Raw genomic sequence first — 13,966 nt, 5'->3', positions numbered from 1 at the left:
TAGGGGGGAGGGCTGTAGTCCCCTCTGGGTGGGTAGTTAGGGGGGGAGGGTTGTAGTCCCCTCTGGGGGGGTAGTGGGGGGGGAGGGCTGTAGTCCCCTCTGGGGGGGTAGTTAGGGGGGGCTGTAGTCCCCTCTGGGGGGGTAGTGGGGGGGGAGGGCTGTAGTCCCCTCTGGGGGGGTAGTTAGGGGGGGGCTGTAGTCCCCTCTGGGGGGGTGGTGGGGGTGACGGTTGTAATCCCCTGTGCTTCAGCGTTATTTACAACTAGGGTTGCCAACTGTCCCGAATTAGCTGGGGCATCCTGTATTTTTGGTTAAATTGGTTTGTCCCGTATGAGACCACCCTTGTCCCATATTAGGCCTGGTAGGCACTGTAGGCCCAGATGCTGTAGGCCCATACAGTGTAGGCCCAGACAGTGCAGATACGTCAGTGTAGGCCCGGACGCTGTAGGTCCGGGCACCGTAGGTCCGGGCACTGTAGTTCTGGACATTCGAGGCTCCACCTAACGGAGGTTGCGTAGCCATTGGTGGAGCGGGAGAACGTGGCCGCTGGCAGGGTGAGGTCACGTAGGGCGCGGGGCGGTGACATCACCTTGTCCCGTATTTGGGAGTGTGATAGTTGGCGATCCAGCTTAGGGGCCACCCCATCTCCCACGTTTCACACACAATTAAGGCCACCCGACAGTTTAGTGGCACTGTCCCCGCGTGCCTGCGATGCTCGGCTTGTTTAGCCATCAGGGATTCTGCTGCAGTCAGCAGCTGTTGCCATCGGGAGATCACAGTGGCACCAATCCTTTCAACGGACTGGCAGCTTGTCAGTGACAGCACTAATCTGTGCTGTTCCTTTCATCCAAGTAGTTGAGGACTGCTCTCCCTTACCGATCAGCCAAAACGTTATGACCACTGACAGGCAAAGTGAATGACATTGATTATCTTATTACAATGGCACCTGTCAAGGGGTGGGATATATTAGGCAGGAAGTCAGTTCTTGAAGTGAAGTGCAGTAGATATGGGCAGGAGTAAAGACCTGAGCAACTTTGACAAGGGCCAAATTGTTATGACCAGACGACTGGGTCAGAGCATCTCTGAAACGGCAAGGCTTGTGGGGTGCTCCCGGTCAGCAGTGGTGAGTACCTACCGACGGTGGTCCGAGGAGGGACAAACCACAAACCGGCGACAGACCGGGTGTTGGGCGCCCAAGGCTCATCGATGCGCGAGGGCAAGGAAGGCTATCCCGTCTGGTCCGGACCAACAGAAGGTCTACTGTGGCACAAGTCACAGAAAATGTTAATGGTGGTCACAGGAGGAATGTGTCACAATACACCGTGCATCACACCCTGCTGCGTATGGGGCTGCACACGGAGGACCAACAGCATATTAGGCAGGTGGTCATAATGTTTTGGCTCATCGGGTCATAATGTTTTGGCTGATATGATCCGTCGCTGTCGTGCAGCTGGCAAAATATCGCCACAGTGGGGCGCCATTTAAAAAAACACGGGGTGTTTATGTCAAAGAAAAGAAACCGACCTCTGGAGACATAGAGTCGGAGCAAGAAAACGCCCTTCAGCCCAACGTCCATGGCAACCAAGATCCCCCCATCTGAAGCAAGACCCATTTGGCCCATTACCCTCTAAACCTTTCTTATCCATATATCCGTCCAAAAGTCTTTTAAATGTTGTTATAGTACCTGCCTCAACTAACTCCTCTGGCAGCTCGTTCCATATACTCACTATCCTCTGTTTGCAAAGTTGCTCCACAGGTTCCGATCAATTCTTTCCCCTCTCACAAACCTATGTCCTCTGGTTCTTGATCACTCTAATCTGGAGAAAAAGATGGTGTATCTATGCTGCCTCTTCCCCTCATGACGTTATGCACCTCCACAAGATCATCCCTCAGCCTGCTGTGCTGCAAGGAAGAAAGTGCAGGCCTGTCCAGATAGCTCAGGCCCTCCAGTCTTGACAACCTGCTCGCAATGTCACAGGTCGTGAACCTGTAACATTAAACAGGGCGCAGCGGTAGAGTTGCTGCCTTACAGCGAATGCAGCGCCGGAGACCCGGGTTCCATCCCGACTACGGGTGCTGTCTGTACGGAGTTTGTACGTTCTCCCCGTGACCTGCATGGGTTTACACCGAGATCTTCGGTTTCCTCCCACACTCCAAAAGCGTGCAGGTTTGTAGGTTAATTGGCTTGGTAAATGTAAAAATTGTGTATAGGATAGTGTTAATGTGCGGGGATTGCTGGTCCGCGCGGACCCGGTGGGCCAAAAGGGCCTGTTTCCGCACTGAATCTCTGAACTAAACTAAACTAAAGTAATAATTTTAGCCAGATTTTTTGAGGGTGTAAATTTGGAAATTCCCAAAACTTTGATTCTCTCCACAAAATAAACTCATCTCAGAGCAGACAGCATTTAAAACTGAATGAATTTGTATGAGAATCTGGTGCCATCATTGAGAGTGAGAGGAAGGGTGAATGATGGCACGCTGTGGTTGACAGGTTGCAGTCTCAGCCTGTCCTCACGCTCTCTCTCTGCACTCGCAGTGTGTGAACTACACGTCCATGTGGATTGCAGCCCGTTTGCCTGCAGTGACTGCCGACGATGCCATCAAGATGGGCAACATGATCGGGTGAGTGAGGGAGGGGGCAATGGACATCCTACTGCCAATGTCAGAAAATGCTCATCGCCCTTTCACCTCCCCCCTTTCCTCACCTCACCTGTCTCCTCCTACCACTTGCCAGGCTTTGTACCTCCCCTACCTCATCAACTCCATCAGTCTGAAGAAGGGTCCCGGCCTGAAATATCTGTCCATTCCCTCCACAGGTGCTGCCTGACCCACCCGCTGAGTTCCTCCAGCACTTTATGCTTTGCTAAAGTTTCCAGTGTCTGCAGTCCCTATGTCTCCATCTGTTATAGAGTGATAGTGTGGAAACAGGCCCTTCAGCCCAACTCACCCACATCAGCCAACATGTCCCAGCTACACTAGAGCCATACAGTGATACAGTGCGGAAACAGGCCCTTCAGCCCAACTCAGCCACACCAGCCAACATGTCCCAGCTACACTAGAGTCATCGAGTGATACAGTGTGGAAACAGGCCCTTCAGCCCAACTTGCTCACACCGGCCAACATGTCCCAGCTATACTAGTCCCTCCTGCTTGCGCATGGTCCATATCCCCCCAAACCTGTCCTATCCATGTACCTGTCTAACTATTTCTTAAACGTTGGGATAGTCCCAGCCTCAACTACCTCCTCTGGCAGCTTGTTCCATACACCCGCCACCCCTTGTGTGAAAAAGTTACCCCTCAGGTTCCTATTAAATCTTTTCCCCACCACCTTCGTCCTATGTCCTCTGGTCCTTGAAATGTATCTTGCCGTTTTTCCCAGGAGTCGTATCACCACCACTGGCGAGAAGGGAATCTCCCGCCCAGCGCTCGCTGTGATGTCTGCAAGAAGGCCTGTGGGTCTTCAGAAGTGTTGTCCGGCTTTCGATGTGAATGGTGTGGGGTAACGGTAAGTCAACAGCATGACAAGGAATTGTCGCTGCATATTAATCATCAGGTACCGCCCCGGTACGCCAACTCTGCATGCTCACTCAAACAGTATTCCCATCCTTCATAACTCATAGTCAGAGTTGTACCGCACAGAAACAGGCCCTTCAGCCCAACCAGTCCATGCTGATCAATTTGTGCTTCTGGGTTAGTCCCATTTGGCCCAAAGCTCTCCAAACCCTTTCTATGTATATATTTGTCCATATCTGCATATATGCGTATATATCTCCGACTACATTCTATCTGTGTGCTGCCCACTCCCCCTGACATCAGTCTGAAAAAGGGGCCTTGACCTGAAACGTCACCAATTCCTTCTCTCCAGAGATGCTGCCTGACCCACTGAGTTGCTCCAGCATTTTGGGTCTACCATATATCTGTCCAAATGTCTTTTAAATGTCATAATTGTATCACTTCTATAACTTCCTCTAGCAGCTCGTTCCAGATACAGACGACCCCAAAAAAAGTCCCTGCCAATCTAATCTCTCCCTATATCTCAAACCCACAAGCCCAGAAAACATGTGTAGGAAGGAAATGCAGATGCTGGTTTAAATGAATATAGACGCAAGATGCTGGAGTGACTCAGCAGGAGAGGCAGCATCTCCGGAGAGAACTAATGGGTGACATCTCGGGTCAAGACCCTTCTTCAGAGGGTCACGACCCAAAACGTCACCCATTCCTTCTCTCGCCTGTCCCGATGAGTTACTCCAGCATTTTGTGTCTAAGCCCAGATAACATCTGCTCAGTAATCTCCCTTTCCAAATCAACGATATCCTTCCCATAGATGGGTGACCAGAACTGTAGAATTTGCAGTGGTAGAGTTGCTGCCTTACAGCGAATGCAGCGCCGGAGACCCGGATTCCATCCCGACTACGGGTGCTGTCTGTGCGGAGTTTGTATGTTGTCCCCATGACAACGTGGGTTTTCCCCGAGATCTTCGGTTTCCTCCCGCACTCCAAAGACGTACAGGTTTGTATGTTAATTGGCTTGGTAAATGTAAAAATTGTCCCTAGTGGGTGTAGGATAGTGTTAATAATAATAATAATAATAATAATGCATTACATTTATATAGCGCTTTTCATATACTCAAAGACGCTTTACAGGGATTTAGAGAACATAGGGAAGTGAATAAATAGATAAATAAGTAAACGAACAGAGAAAGGAGACAGAAGGTGAGGTGACCTTCAGTGGTTGAAGGCAGTACTGAACAGGTGAGAACTTCAGTGATGTTTTGAATGTGGTGAGTGTGGAGGAGTCTCTGACGGTTTGGGGTAGTGAGTTCCATAGGGTGGGAGCAGCGATGGAGAAAGCCCTGTCCCCCCAGGATCTGAGTTTGGTCCGGATGTGGGGGGATGGGAGATTGGCAGCAGCAGAGCGGAGGGCGCAGGTGGGAGTGTGCCTGGGGAGGAGGTCGGTCAGGTAGGATGGGGCCAGGTTGTGGAGGGCTTTGTAGGTCATGAGGAGGATTTTGTACTGGATTCTCTGGGGGATGGGGAGCCAGTGGAGTTTGTAAAGGACGGGGGTGATATGGTCACGGATCGGGGTGTGGGTGAGTAGTAATGTGCGGGGATCGTTGGTCGGCGCGAACCTGGTGGGCCGAAGGGCCTGTTTCCGCTCTGTATCTCTAAACTAAACTAAACTAAACTAAACAGTGCTCCCGGGGTGATCTCACCAACTCAAACTGGAAATAGATTGTAGTAGCAATCATTTGCAGTGGTTGGTAAACATTACATGAATTCTCCAGACCTTGAATCTATATACTAAAACTCTTGTTTGTTTGTTCCTGAACTACAGCCAAAATGATACACGACAGCACGGCAATTTCAGGCCCACCTTACCGTCGTCCCTTTTGTGCTAATGGAAGAAATTTCATTGACATCGGTGTTATATTTTTTAAGTTATTCGCATTTTAAAGTTTAAATCTACCTCCTAGGGAGGGGGGGGTGGGGGGAAGGGAAGGGGGAGGGAGGGAGGGAGGGAGGGGGAGGGGAGGGTGGGGGTAGAGGGGATAGGGTGCTGCACCAATGCAGGAGAGGTTCGGACCCAATGGGTGCACTTGGTCTCGTGAGCTTATAACTTTCAAACAGTTGATTGATCTCCTGACTCCAATCTGTACATAACTGAAGAATTCTCTCAGTAAATAATTAATTCATCAATCTATGAATAATTAACAAATTCTCCCATCCATATTTGGGAACATTCACGCAACCTACTTGACCATCAGTACATTTTCATCACCCTGCCATGCAGAAACTACAATAAATTCCACAAATTAATTCTTTGCTGTTTGGGATAATTTAATCTGAACCTCATCTGTAAATTGTCCTCAGGTTGCACATGAATTTATGGAAACATAGAAAACAGGTGCAGGAGGAGGCCATTTGGCCCTTCGAGCCAGCACCGCCATTCATAGTGATCATGGCTGATCATCCACAATCAGTAACCTTATCTTTTAATTTTGACCTTGCAAAAATAAACTAAGTTTAAATTTCATTTTAATTATAATTTTTCTTTTTCATCATGAGCTCACTAATGAATTAGTTTGTAACTACTCATTTCCCAGGATAGAGTGGAGTAACTCCACAGGTCAGGCAATATCTCTGACAAATGGAGAGGGGACTTTTCAGGTCGGGCTACTTCTCTAGACTGCAGTTCCTTTTCATTCCATCTCCCAGGAGTGGTTGATTTTATTTATTGAGTCAGCAATGCCCATTTTCTTTTGAACGTGGCACAGCACAGGAACAGGCCCTTCAGCCCACAATGTCTGTGCTGAACATGATGCCAAGTTAAACTAATCTCCTCTGCCTGCACGTGATCCATATCCCACCAGTCCCTGAATATCCACATGCCTATCCAAAAGCCTCATGAGCACCACTGTTGTATCTGCCTCCACCATCAACCTGGCAGCGTATTCCAGGTCCTGACCATCCTTTGGGTAAATAAACGCACCCTGCACATCTCCTTTAAATCTTTCTGCTGATGGGCCACGATCTGTGAACACAAACACTTAGCAGGGCAGGCAGCATCTGTGGAGGGGGATTCAAAGACTCTTGTATTCACAGTTGTAGTTCAGATAAAGTGCGGCACGGTGGCGCAGCGGTAGAGTTGCTGCCTTACAGTGAATGCAGCGCCGGAGACCCGGGTTCCATCCCGACTACGGGTGTTGTCTGTACGGAGTTTGCACGTTCTCCCCGTGACCTGCATGGATTTTCTCCGAGATCTGCGGTTTCCTCCCACACTCCAAAGACATACAGGTTTGTAGGTTAATTGGCTTGGTAAATGTAAAAATTGTCCCTAGTGGGTATAGGATAGTGTTAATGTGCAGGAATCGTTGGACCCGGTGGGTGTGGGATAATGTTAGTGTGCGGGGATCGCTGATGGGCGCGGACCCTAGTGGGTGTTGGATAGTGTTAATGTGCAGGGATCACTGAACCCGGTGGGCCGAGGTTTCCGTGCTGTATCTCTAAATTCAGACATGTGAATTTTCCGCGGATTTCCGCGTTTTTAAAATCAATTTTCCGTGCTTTTTGCATGGTTTCCACGTTTTTGGCTTTGCGAAATAAACAGAGAAATCGGATCAAAAAAAGAAAGAACAAAATAAACGATGTATAGACTTGTAATGAACACTAGGGTTCCGCTAGCGGTCGCTAGGGGTTCCGCGAGAAATCCCCCCTGCGCGCTCTGGAAGTCTCCCCGAAAATGTGGCAAGGCAGCCAATCTCGACCTCATCGGGACTTCCATGGCCAATCGGTGGGTTGAATTTGCAACCTGCGGCCGGGGCTGTGGAACTCCAGCCGAGTTGGAGCCAGCACATCTATCCCCACAGCCGACTTCCTTGACCGGCTGGATAAACCAGCAAAGCTCTGGAACCAAGAGTGCCTGAAAATCAGTGGTGGAACTGTAATGAGCAAATATTACATTTAAGTGCAAGATTATATAACTAAATTAATTAAGACAGGGTTAAAATATTAAACAGCAGAAAAGCCAATTACCACCTTTTTGGGTTGATTATCAATTACTGTGCGAATTTACTTCAAAATGTTATTAGTGTACAGTGACATATTCACATTATTTTGCAATGCCTGTTTTTACTTTGAAATGCACTAAAAGTTGCCTGAAACTGGTCATTTTGTGTGTCAATTTGCAAAAAAAATCCAATGTTTTGACCCCCGTTGTATGCCTCGCGCAAACTAAACTAAAAGGGTCAGTAACATGAAGTCGCTCTCACCGCAGATGCTGCCTCACTTCTGAAGTGCTTCCGCTACTGTTTGCTTTGTTTTTTGTTTTTAATCTTGGATTGAAAATGCATCTTCTATATGGTGAAAGTGGCGTGTTTTTTTTCCAGGTTCACGCTGATTGTTACAGTGACCTCACACCAGAGTGTAATTTTGGAAGATTACAGAAGATGATATTGCCTCCAGATTGTGTGCGTATATGTGCACGCAGCTTCAGCAAGTTCCACTGCTTCCGGATATCAGAGCACTCACAAACAAAGCAGGGTGAGCAGGGGGGAGTGAAAACCACTCATGTTGATAAACCGATACTTCAATTCATCTTCATTCTTAATTTTGAATTAAGACTGTCAGAATAAAAGTGCCTGCTTCCCTGCTGATAAGCGCTACCACTTACCACAGTGTCAGGAGTCAGGATATCTTTATTTGTCACCCACAGTCCAACAATAAGAGCAATAAAATAAGCAAATTACACAACCCCAACCAACAAAAAAAAGAAACATCCATCACAGTGAGTCTCCTCCAGTCCCCTCCTCACTGAGATGGAAGGCCAGAATGTCTTCTCTTCCCCTGCCGTCTTCTCCCGCGGTCAGGCTGTTGTACTTGCCACGTTCCAGGTTGCGCGGGACGTTGAAAGGTTCGCAGCGGGCCGACCCAAGCCCCGCAATCCGGTGCGGGCGAAGACGCTGCCGCTGCTGCTGCACGTCGGGGCGGTCGTGGCTCCCGACATTGAATCCCGCGGCCTATTTCAGGCCGCGCCGGATGGTGGAATGTCCGCGGCGGGCTGACCCAAGCCCCGCGAACCGGAGCGGGCGAACACGCTGCCGCTGTCGGATCTCCCGATGTTGGCATCCACGCGACCCGAGCCGAAGGCGAGTCGCAGCCGCTCCCGCAGCCTCCGAAGACGGCCGGCTCCGCTGATGGTGAGTCCGGTCCGCGGGCTCTGTGAACCAGAGCCCTGGAGGCCGCCAGGAGTTTGGCCGATGGTAGGCCGCAGCAGGAACGGAGACCCGACCCAGAAAACAAAGGGTCTTACCTGCTGATGTAGCCGCATGGTATAAATGATCACAAGGTTAGGATTACCCAACTGTAACACAGAGAGCCACCAAGTCACACAGCAAGGAAACAGGTCCTTCAGCTGAATTGTTCTTTGTGCATCTAACTTAGTCCCATTTGCTCGCATTTGTCTCCTATCTTTTTTAACTTTTCTTATGCGTGTACCTGTCCAAATGTCTTTGAAATGTATTATTATGCCTGTCACAACTATCTCCCCTGGCAGCTCATTCCATATCCCCATCAGATGCCTCTCAGGTAAAGCTTTGCCCTCTCACCTTAAACCTATGCCCTCTAGTATTTGATTCCCCTATTCTGGGTAAAAGATTCTGTGCATTAACCCTAACCCTAACCCTATTCTCCTCGTGCACAATTCTATAAAATCACTCCTCGGCCTCCTGAACTCAAGGAATAAAGAGCTCGTCTGCCCAATCTCAGGCTCGCGAGTCCTGGCAACATCCTCGTAAATTTTCTATGCATTCTTTCCAATGTAACGACATTCTTCCAAGAGCAGGGTGACCAAAACTAAACACAATACTAAGTGGGGCCTCACCAATGAGTGATGCGTGAATCACCAGTGATTGATGTATGTCGCACAATATGTTACTTTTTTGCAGGTATCATAAAATGCTGGAGTAACTCAGCAGGTCAGGCAGCATCTTGGAGAGAGGGAATGGGTGACGGTTTGGGACGAGACCCTTCTTCAGTCTGAAGAAGTGTCTCGACCCGAAACTTCACCCATTCCCTCTCTCCTAGATGCTGCCTGACCTGCAGAGTTACTCCAGCATTTTGCGAGCCTTTCGATTTGTACCAGCATCTGCAGTTATTTTCCTACATTACTTTTTCATTCATTCAATTTTTCTATATCTCTCTACATCACCATCTATATCTCGTTTCGTTTTCCCCTGACTCTCAGTCTGAAGAAGGGTCTCGACCCGAAACCTCACCTTTTCTCCAGAAATGCTGCCTGAGCCGCTGAGTTACTCCAGCACTCTATGTCCATGTTCTCCAGAGATGCTGCCTGAGCCGCTGAGTTACTCCAGCACTCTGTGTCTATAACTTCCCACAAATAAAGTCAGGCTGATCATCCCCAATCAATACTTGCCTTTCTAAGGGAATAAAGGAATTTTTTTTTAGTACATCATTTGCGAGGGAGTTAATCTCATACATTGAGAAGGATTTAATGACATACCTATTAAAGTCATGAGGAGAACATTGTGAAGAAGGATGTCGGCCACATGCGTGTGCGTCTTGCATGATGGTGTGGTCAGTGTGAGCATGTACGTGCACTGGTGCTCACGGGATGTCTTCCACAGGAGACGAGGAGAGTTGTGAAGATGATGACCTGACTGGAAACCCCGGCTCATATAAAGACCCTCAGCTTCCTTCCACCACCGATTCAGGTAAATGCATTCCCACTGTTTTTGAAGAGGTGATTACAACTTTTATAATCTGAAGCAAAGTCTTTCTGCCCACTTTCAGTGATGAGGGGGTGATTGTTTTGTATTTCCCTGCCATATGTCTTGTGATTTAGATACTGTTGGTTGTTTTTAGAAAATCTTCGTTTTTTTAGATACAGTGCGGAAACAGGCCATTTCAGCCCACCGGGTCCGCACCGACCAGCGATCCCCGCACATTAACACTATCCTATATCCACTTGGGACAATTTTTACATTTACCAAGCCAATTAACCTACAAACCTTTAGATCTTTGGAGTGGGGGAGGAAGCCGAAGATCTTGGAGAAAACTCACGCAGGTCACGGGGAGAACGTACAAACTCCATACAGACAGCACCCATAGTCAGGATGGAACCCGGGTCTCCCGCTGCACCACCGTGACTGCCATAAAGTCACCACCGTAAAGTCATGGAGCTTTACGGCATGGAAACAGGCCCTTCAGCCCACCTTGCCCGTGCCAACCAAGTTGACATATCATCATCATATCATATATCTACAGCCGGAAACAGGCCTTTTCGGCCCTCCAAGTCCGTGCCTGTCCCATTTACTTACATTTGCAAATGGGATAGGCCCTGTAAACCCTTCCTATCCTTATCACTCTCAAAATGTCTTTTGAAAATTACAATTGTATCTGCTTCTAAAACTTCCTCTGGCAGCTCATTCCAGATACGCACCAGCCTCTGAATGAGAAGTTGCCCCCGACGCCCCTGTTAAATTTCCCCCTTCTCACCTTAAGCCTGTTCTACCCTGTGGTAAAGACTGTGAGAGTTTGCTTTATCCATGCCCCTCATGATCTTGTATGCCTCAATAAGGTCACACCTCAATAGGGTTGCCAACTGTCCTGTATTAGCCAGGACATCCCGTATTTTGGGCTAAATTGTTTTGCCCCGCCCTGTCCCGTATTAGGCCCAGGGGGTGCTGTAGGCCCGGACGCTGTAGGTCCGGACAGTGTAGGGGTGCCAACTTCCTCACTCCCAAATAAGGGACAAGGTGACATCACCGCCAGGTCTGGAGGCCCGGGCGCCGCGAGATTGTGTAGTAACCCGCCTCCCGGCCTGGGAGGTCGCCGTTGGTGGAGCAGGAGCATGTGGCCACTGGCTGGGTGAGGTCACGTGGCGCGCGTGGCGGTGATGTCACCTTGTCCCTTATTTGGGAGTGAGGAAGTTGGCACCCCGACACATCAGCCTCCTACACTCCAAAGGAAAGGCCCAACCTGCCCTGTTAATCCAGTCCCTTGCCACAGATGGTCAGAGCACCCAGAACTCACTATTCTGACTAGAAAGACAAAGTGCCAATCTGGGGTTGCTGGACAATTGACAGGTGTGGATATGGGATGGGTCAGGATTAGTTGCTGCCAGTTGGATGATGGCTCAGTCTCCTGACGTCTGCAATTGTTCATTTATTTGCAACGTATGATACTGAGAGGAATACAATTCCTCGCAGTATTAAATTATAGAAGGACTGGACAAGCTAGATGCAGGAAAAATGTTCCAATGTTGGGGGAGTCCAGAACCAGGGGCCACAGTCCAAGAATAAAGGGGAGGCCATTTAAACCTGAGGTGAGAAAAAACGTTTTCACCCAGAGAGTTGTGAATTTGTGGAATTCTCTGCCACAGAAGGCAGTGGAGGCCAATTCACTGGATGAATTTAAAAGAGAGTTAGATAGAGCTCTAGGGGCTAGTGGAATCAAGGGATATGGGGAGAAGGCAGGCACGGGTTACTGATTGTGGACGATCAGCCATGATCACAATGAATGGCGGTGCTGGTTCGAAGGACCAAATGGCCTCCTCCTGCACCTATTTTCTATGTTTCTATGAAACTGAACAGACATGAGTCCGTGAAGGTTCAGAACCAACATATCAGATTGGGGAAGAGGTGCTCTTCAGATTTTGCCATGTCAGTGTGGAGATAGTCCAGGTGTGTCAAGTCTGTCGACAAACTGACCAACTACAAGCTGACCAGTTGCCACCACGTGAGGCCTCACTCCATCAACAGTTCATGGATGAGGATGGACGCAGCACCGGCTGTGGGTACTGCAGCGTGACAGAAACATAGAAAATAGGTGCAGGAGGAGGCCATTAGGTCCTTCGAGCCAGCACCGCCATTCATTGTGATCATGGCTGATCATCCACAATCAGTAACCCGTACTTGCCTTTTTTAGATTTAGAGTTTAGAGATACAGCGCGGAAACAGGCCCTTCGGCCCACCGAGTCCGTGCCGCCCAGCGATCCCCGCACATTAACACTATCCTGCACCCACTAGGGACAATTTTTACATATTACCCAGTCAATTAACCTACAACCTGCACGTCTTTGGATTGTGGGAGGAAACCCGAAGATCTCGGAGAAAACCCACGCAGGTCACGGGGAGAACGTACAAACTCCGTACAGACGGCACCCGTAGTCGGGATTGAACCTGAGTCTCCGGCGCTGCATTCGCTGTAAGGCAGCAACTCTACCGCTGTGCCACCGTGCTGCCCTTCTCCCCATAATCTCTTGATCCCACTAGCCCCTAGAGCTCTATCTAACTCTCTTTTAAATTCATCCAATGAATTGACCTCCACTGCCTTCTGTGGCAGAGAATTCCGCAAATTCACAACTCTGGGTGAAAAAGTTCTTCCTCATCTCAGTTTTAAATGGCCTCCCCTTTATTCTTAGACAGTATATTCTTATACTGTGGCCTCTGGTTCTGGACCCCCAACATTGGGAACATTTTTCCTGCATCTAGCTTGTCCAGTCCTTTAATAATTTTATACATCTCTATAAGATCCCCTCACATCCTTCTAAACTCCAGTGAACACAAGCCCAGTCTTTCCAATCTTTCCTCACGTGACAGTCCCGCCATCCCGGGGATTAACCTGGTGAACCTACGCTGCACTGCCTCAATAGCAAGGACGTCCTTCCTCAAATTAGCTGAGTAGCATCTTTCCCATAGCAGGGTGAACAAAACACCACACGATACTCCAAGTGCGGTATTAAACTCCATCAGCCCTTCCTTGAAATGATGTGGAAGGAAGGCCTGGCATCTCCTGCGGTTGGGGGAAAGTGCCCAGGTGCAGGCAGGGGTTGGTGTGGTTTGCAGAGGAGGCCATTACAAAGAGAGCCACCCCTTTTAAACACTGAGCAAGGAGTGGGGCAGATGTGTGCTCACTGAGGGCTATGGAGGGCGTGCAGCGTAGGTTCACTAGGTTAATTCCCGGAATGGCGGGACTGTCGTATGTTGAAAGACTGGAGCGATTGGGCTTGTATACACTGGAATTTAGAAGGATGAGGGGGGATCTTATTGAAACATATAAGATAATTAGGGGATTGGACACATTAGAGGCAGGAAACATGTTCCCAATGTTGGGGGAGTCCAGAACAAGGGGCCACAGTTTAAGAATAAGGGGTAGGCCATTTAGAACGGAGATGAGGAAGAACTTTTTCAGTCAGAGAGTGGTGAAGGTGTGGAATTCTCTGCCTCAGAAGGCAGTGGAGGCCAGTTCGTTGGATGCTTTCAAGAGAGAGCTGGATAGAGCTCTTAAGGATAGCGGAGTGAGGGGGTATGGGGAGAAGGCAGGAACGGGGTACTGATTGAGAGTGATCAGCCATGATCGCATTGAATGGCGGTGCTGGCTCGAAGGGCTGAATGGCCTACTCCTGCACCTATTGTCTATTGTCTATTGATGGACACAGCGGAACGTGAT

General features: G+C 49.0%; 1 protein-coding gene across 1 annotated transcript in view; it reads left to right on the top strand.

The window, feature by feature from the left end:
* dgkq (diacylglycerol kinase theta) overlaps positions 1-13,966 on the top strand; it is a 122,939-nt gene that overhangs the window by 24,198 nt on the left and 84,775 nt on the right. The window contains exons 4-7 of the mRNA XM_078407905.1: positions 2,537-2,622; positions 3,379-3,504; positions 7,885-8,038; positions 10,141-10,227. Coding sequence (XP_078264031.1) covers positions 2,537-2,622; positions 3,379-3,504; positions 7,885-8,038; positions 10,141-10,227 — 453 coding nt within the window. The remainder of the gene's footprint in view (positions 1-2,536; positions 2,623-3,378; positions 3,505-7,884; positions 8,039-10,140; positions 10,228-13,966) is intronic.

This window comes from Rhinoraja longicauda, chromosome 1 (genome assembly GCF_053455715.1).
Source record: "Rhinoraja longicauda isolate Sanriku21f chromosome 1, sRhiLon1.1, whole genome shotgun sequence".
In the NCBI taxonomy this organism is placed as follows: Eukaryota; Metazoa; Chordata; class Chondrichthyes; order Rajiformes; family Arhynchobatidae; genus Rhinoraja; species Rhinoraja longicauda.
This window is presented reverse-complemented; position numbering and strand designations above follow the sequence as displayed.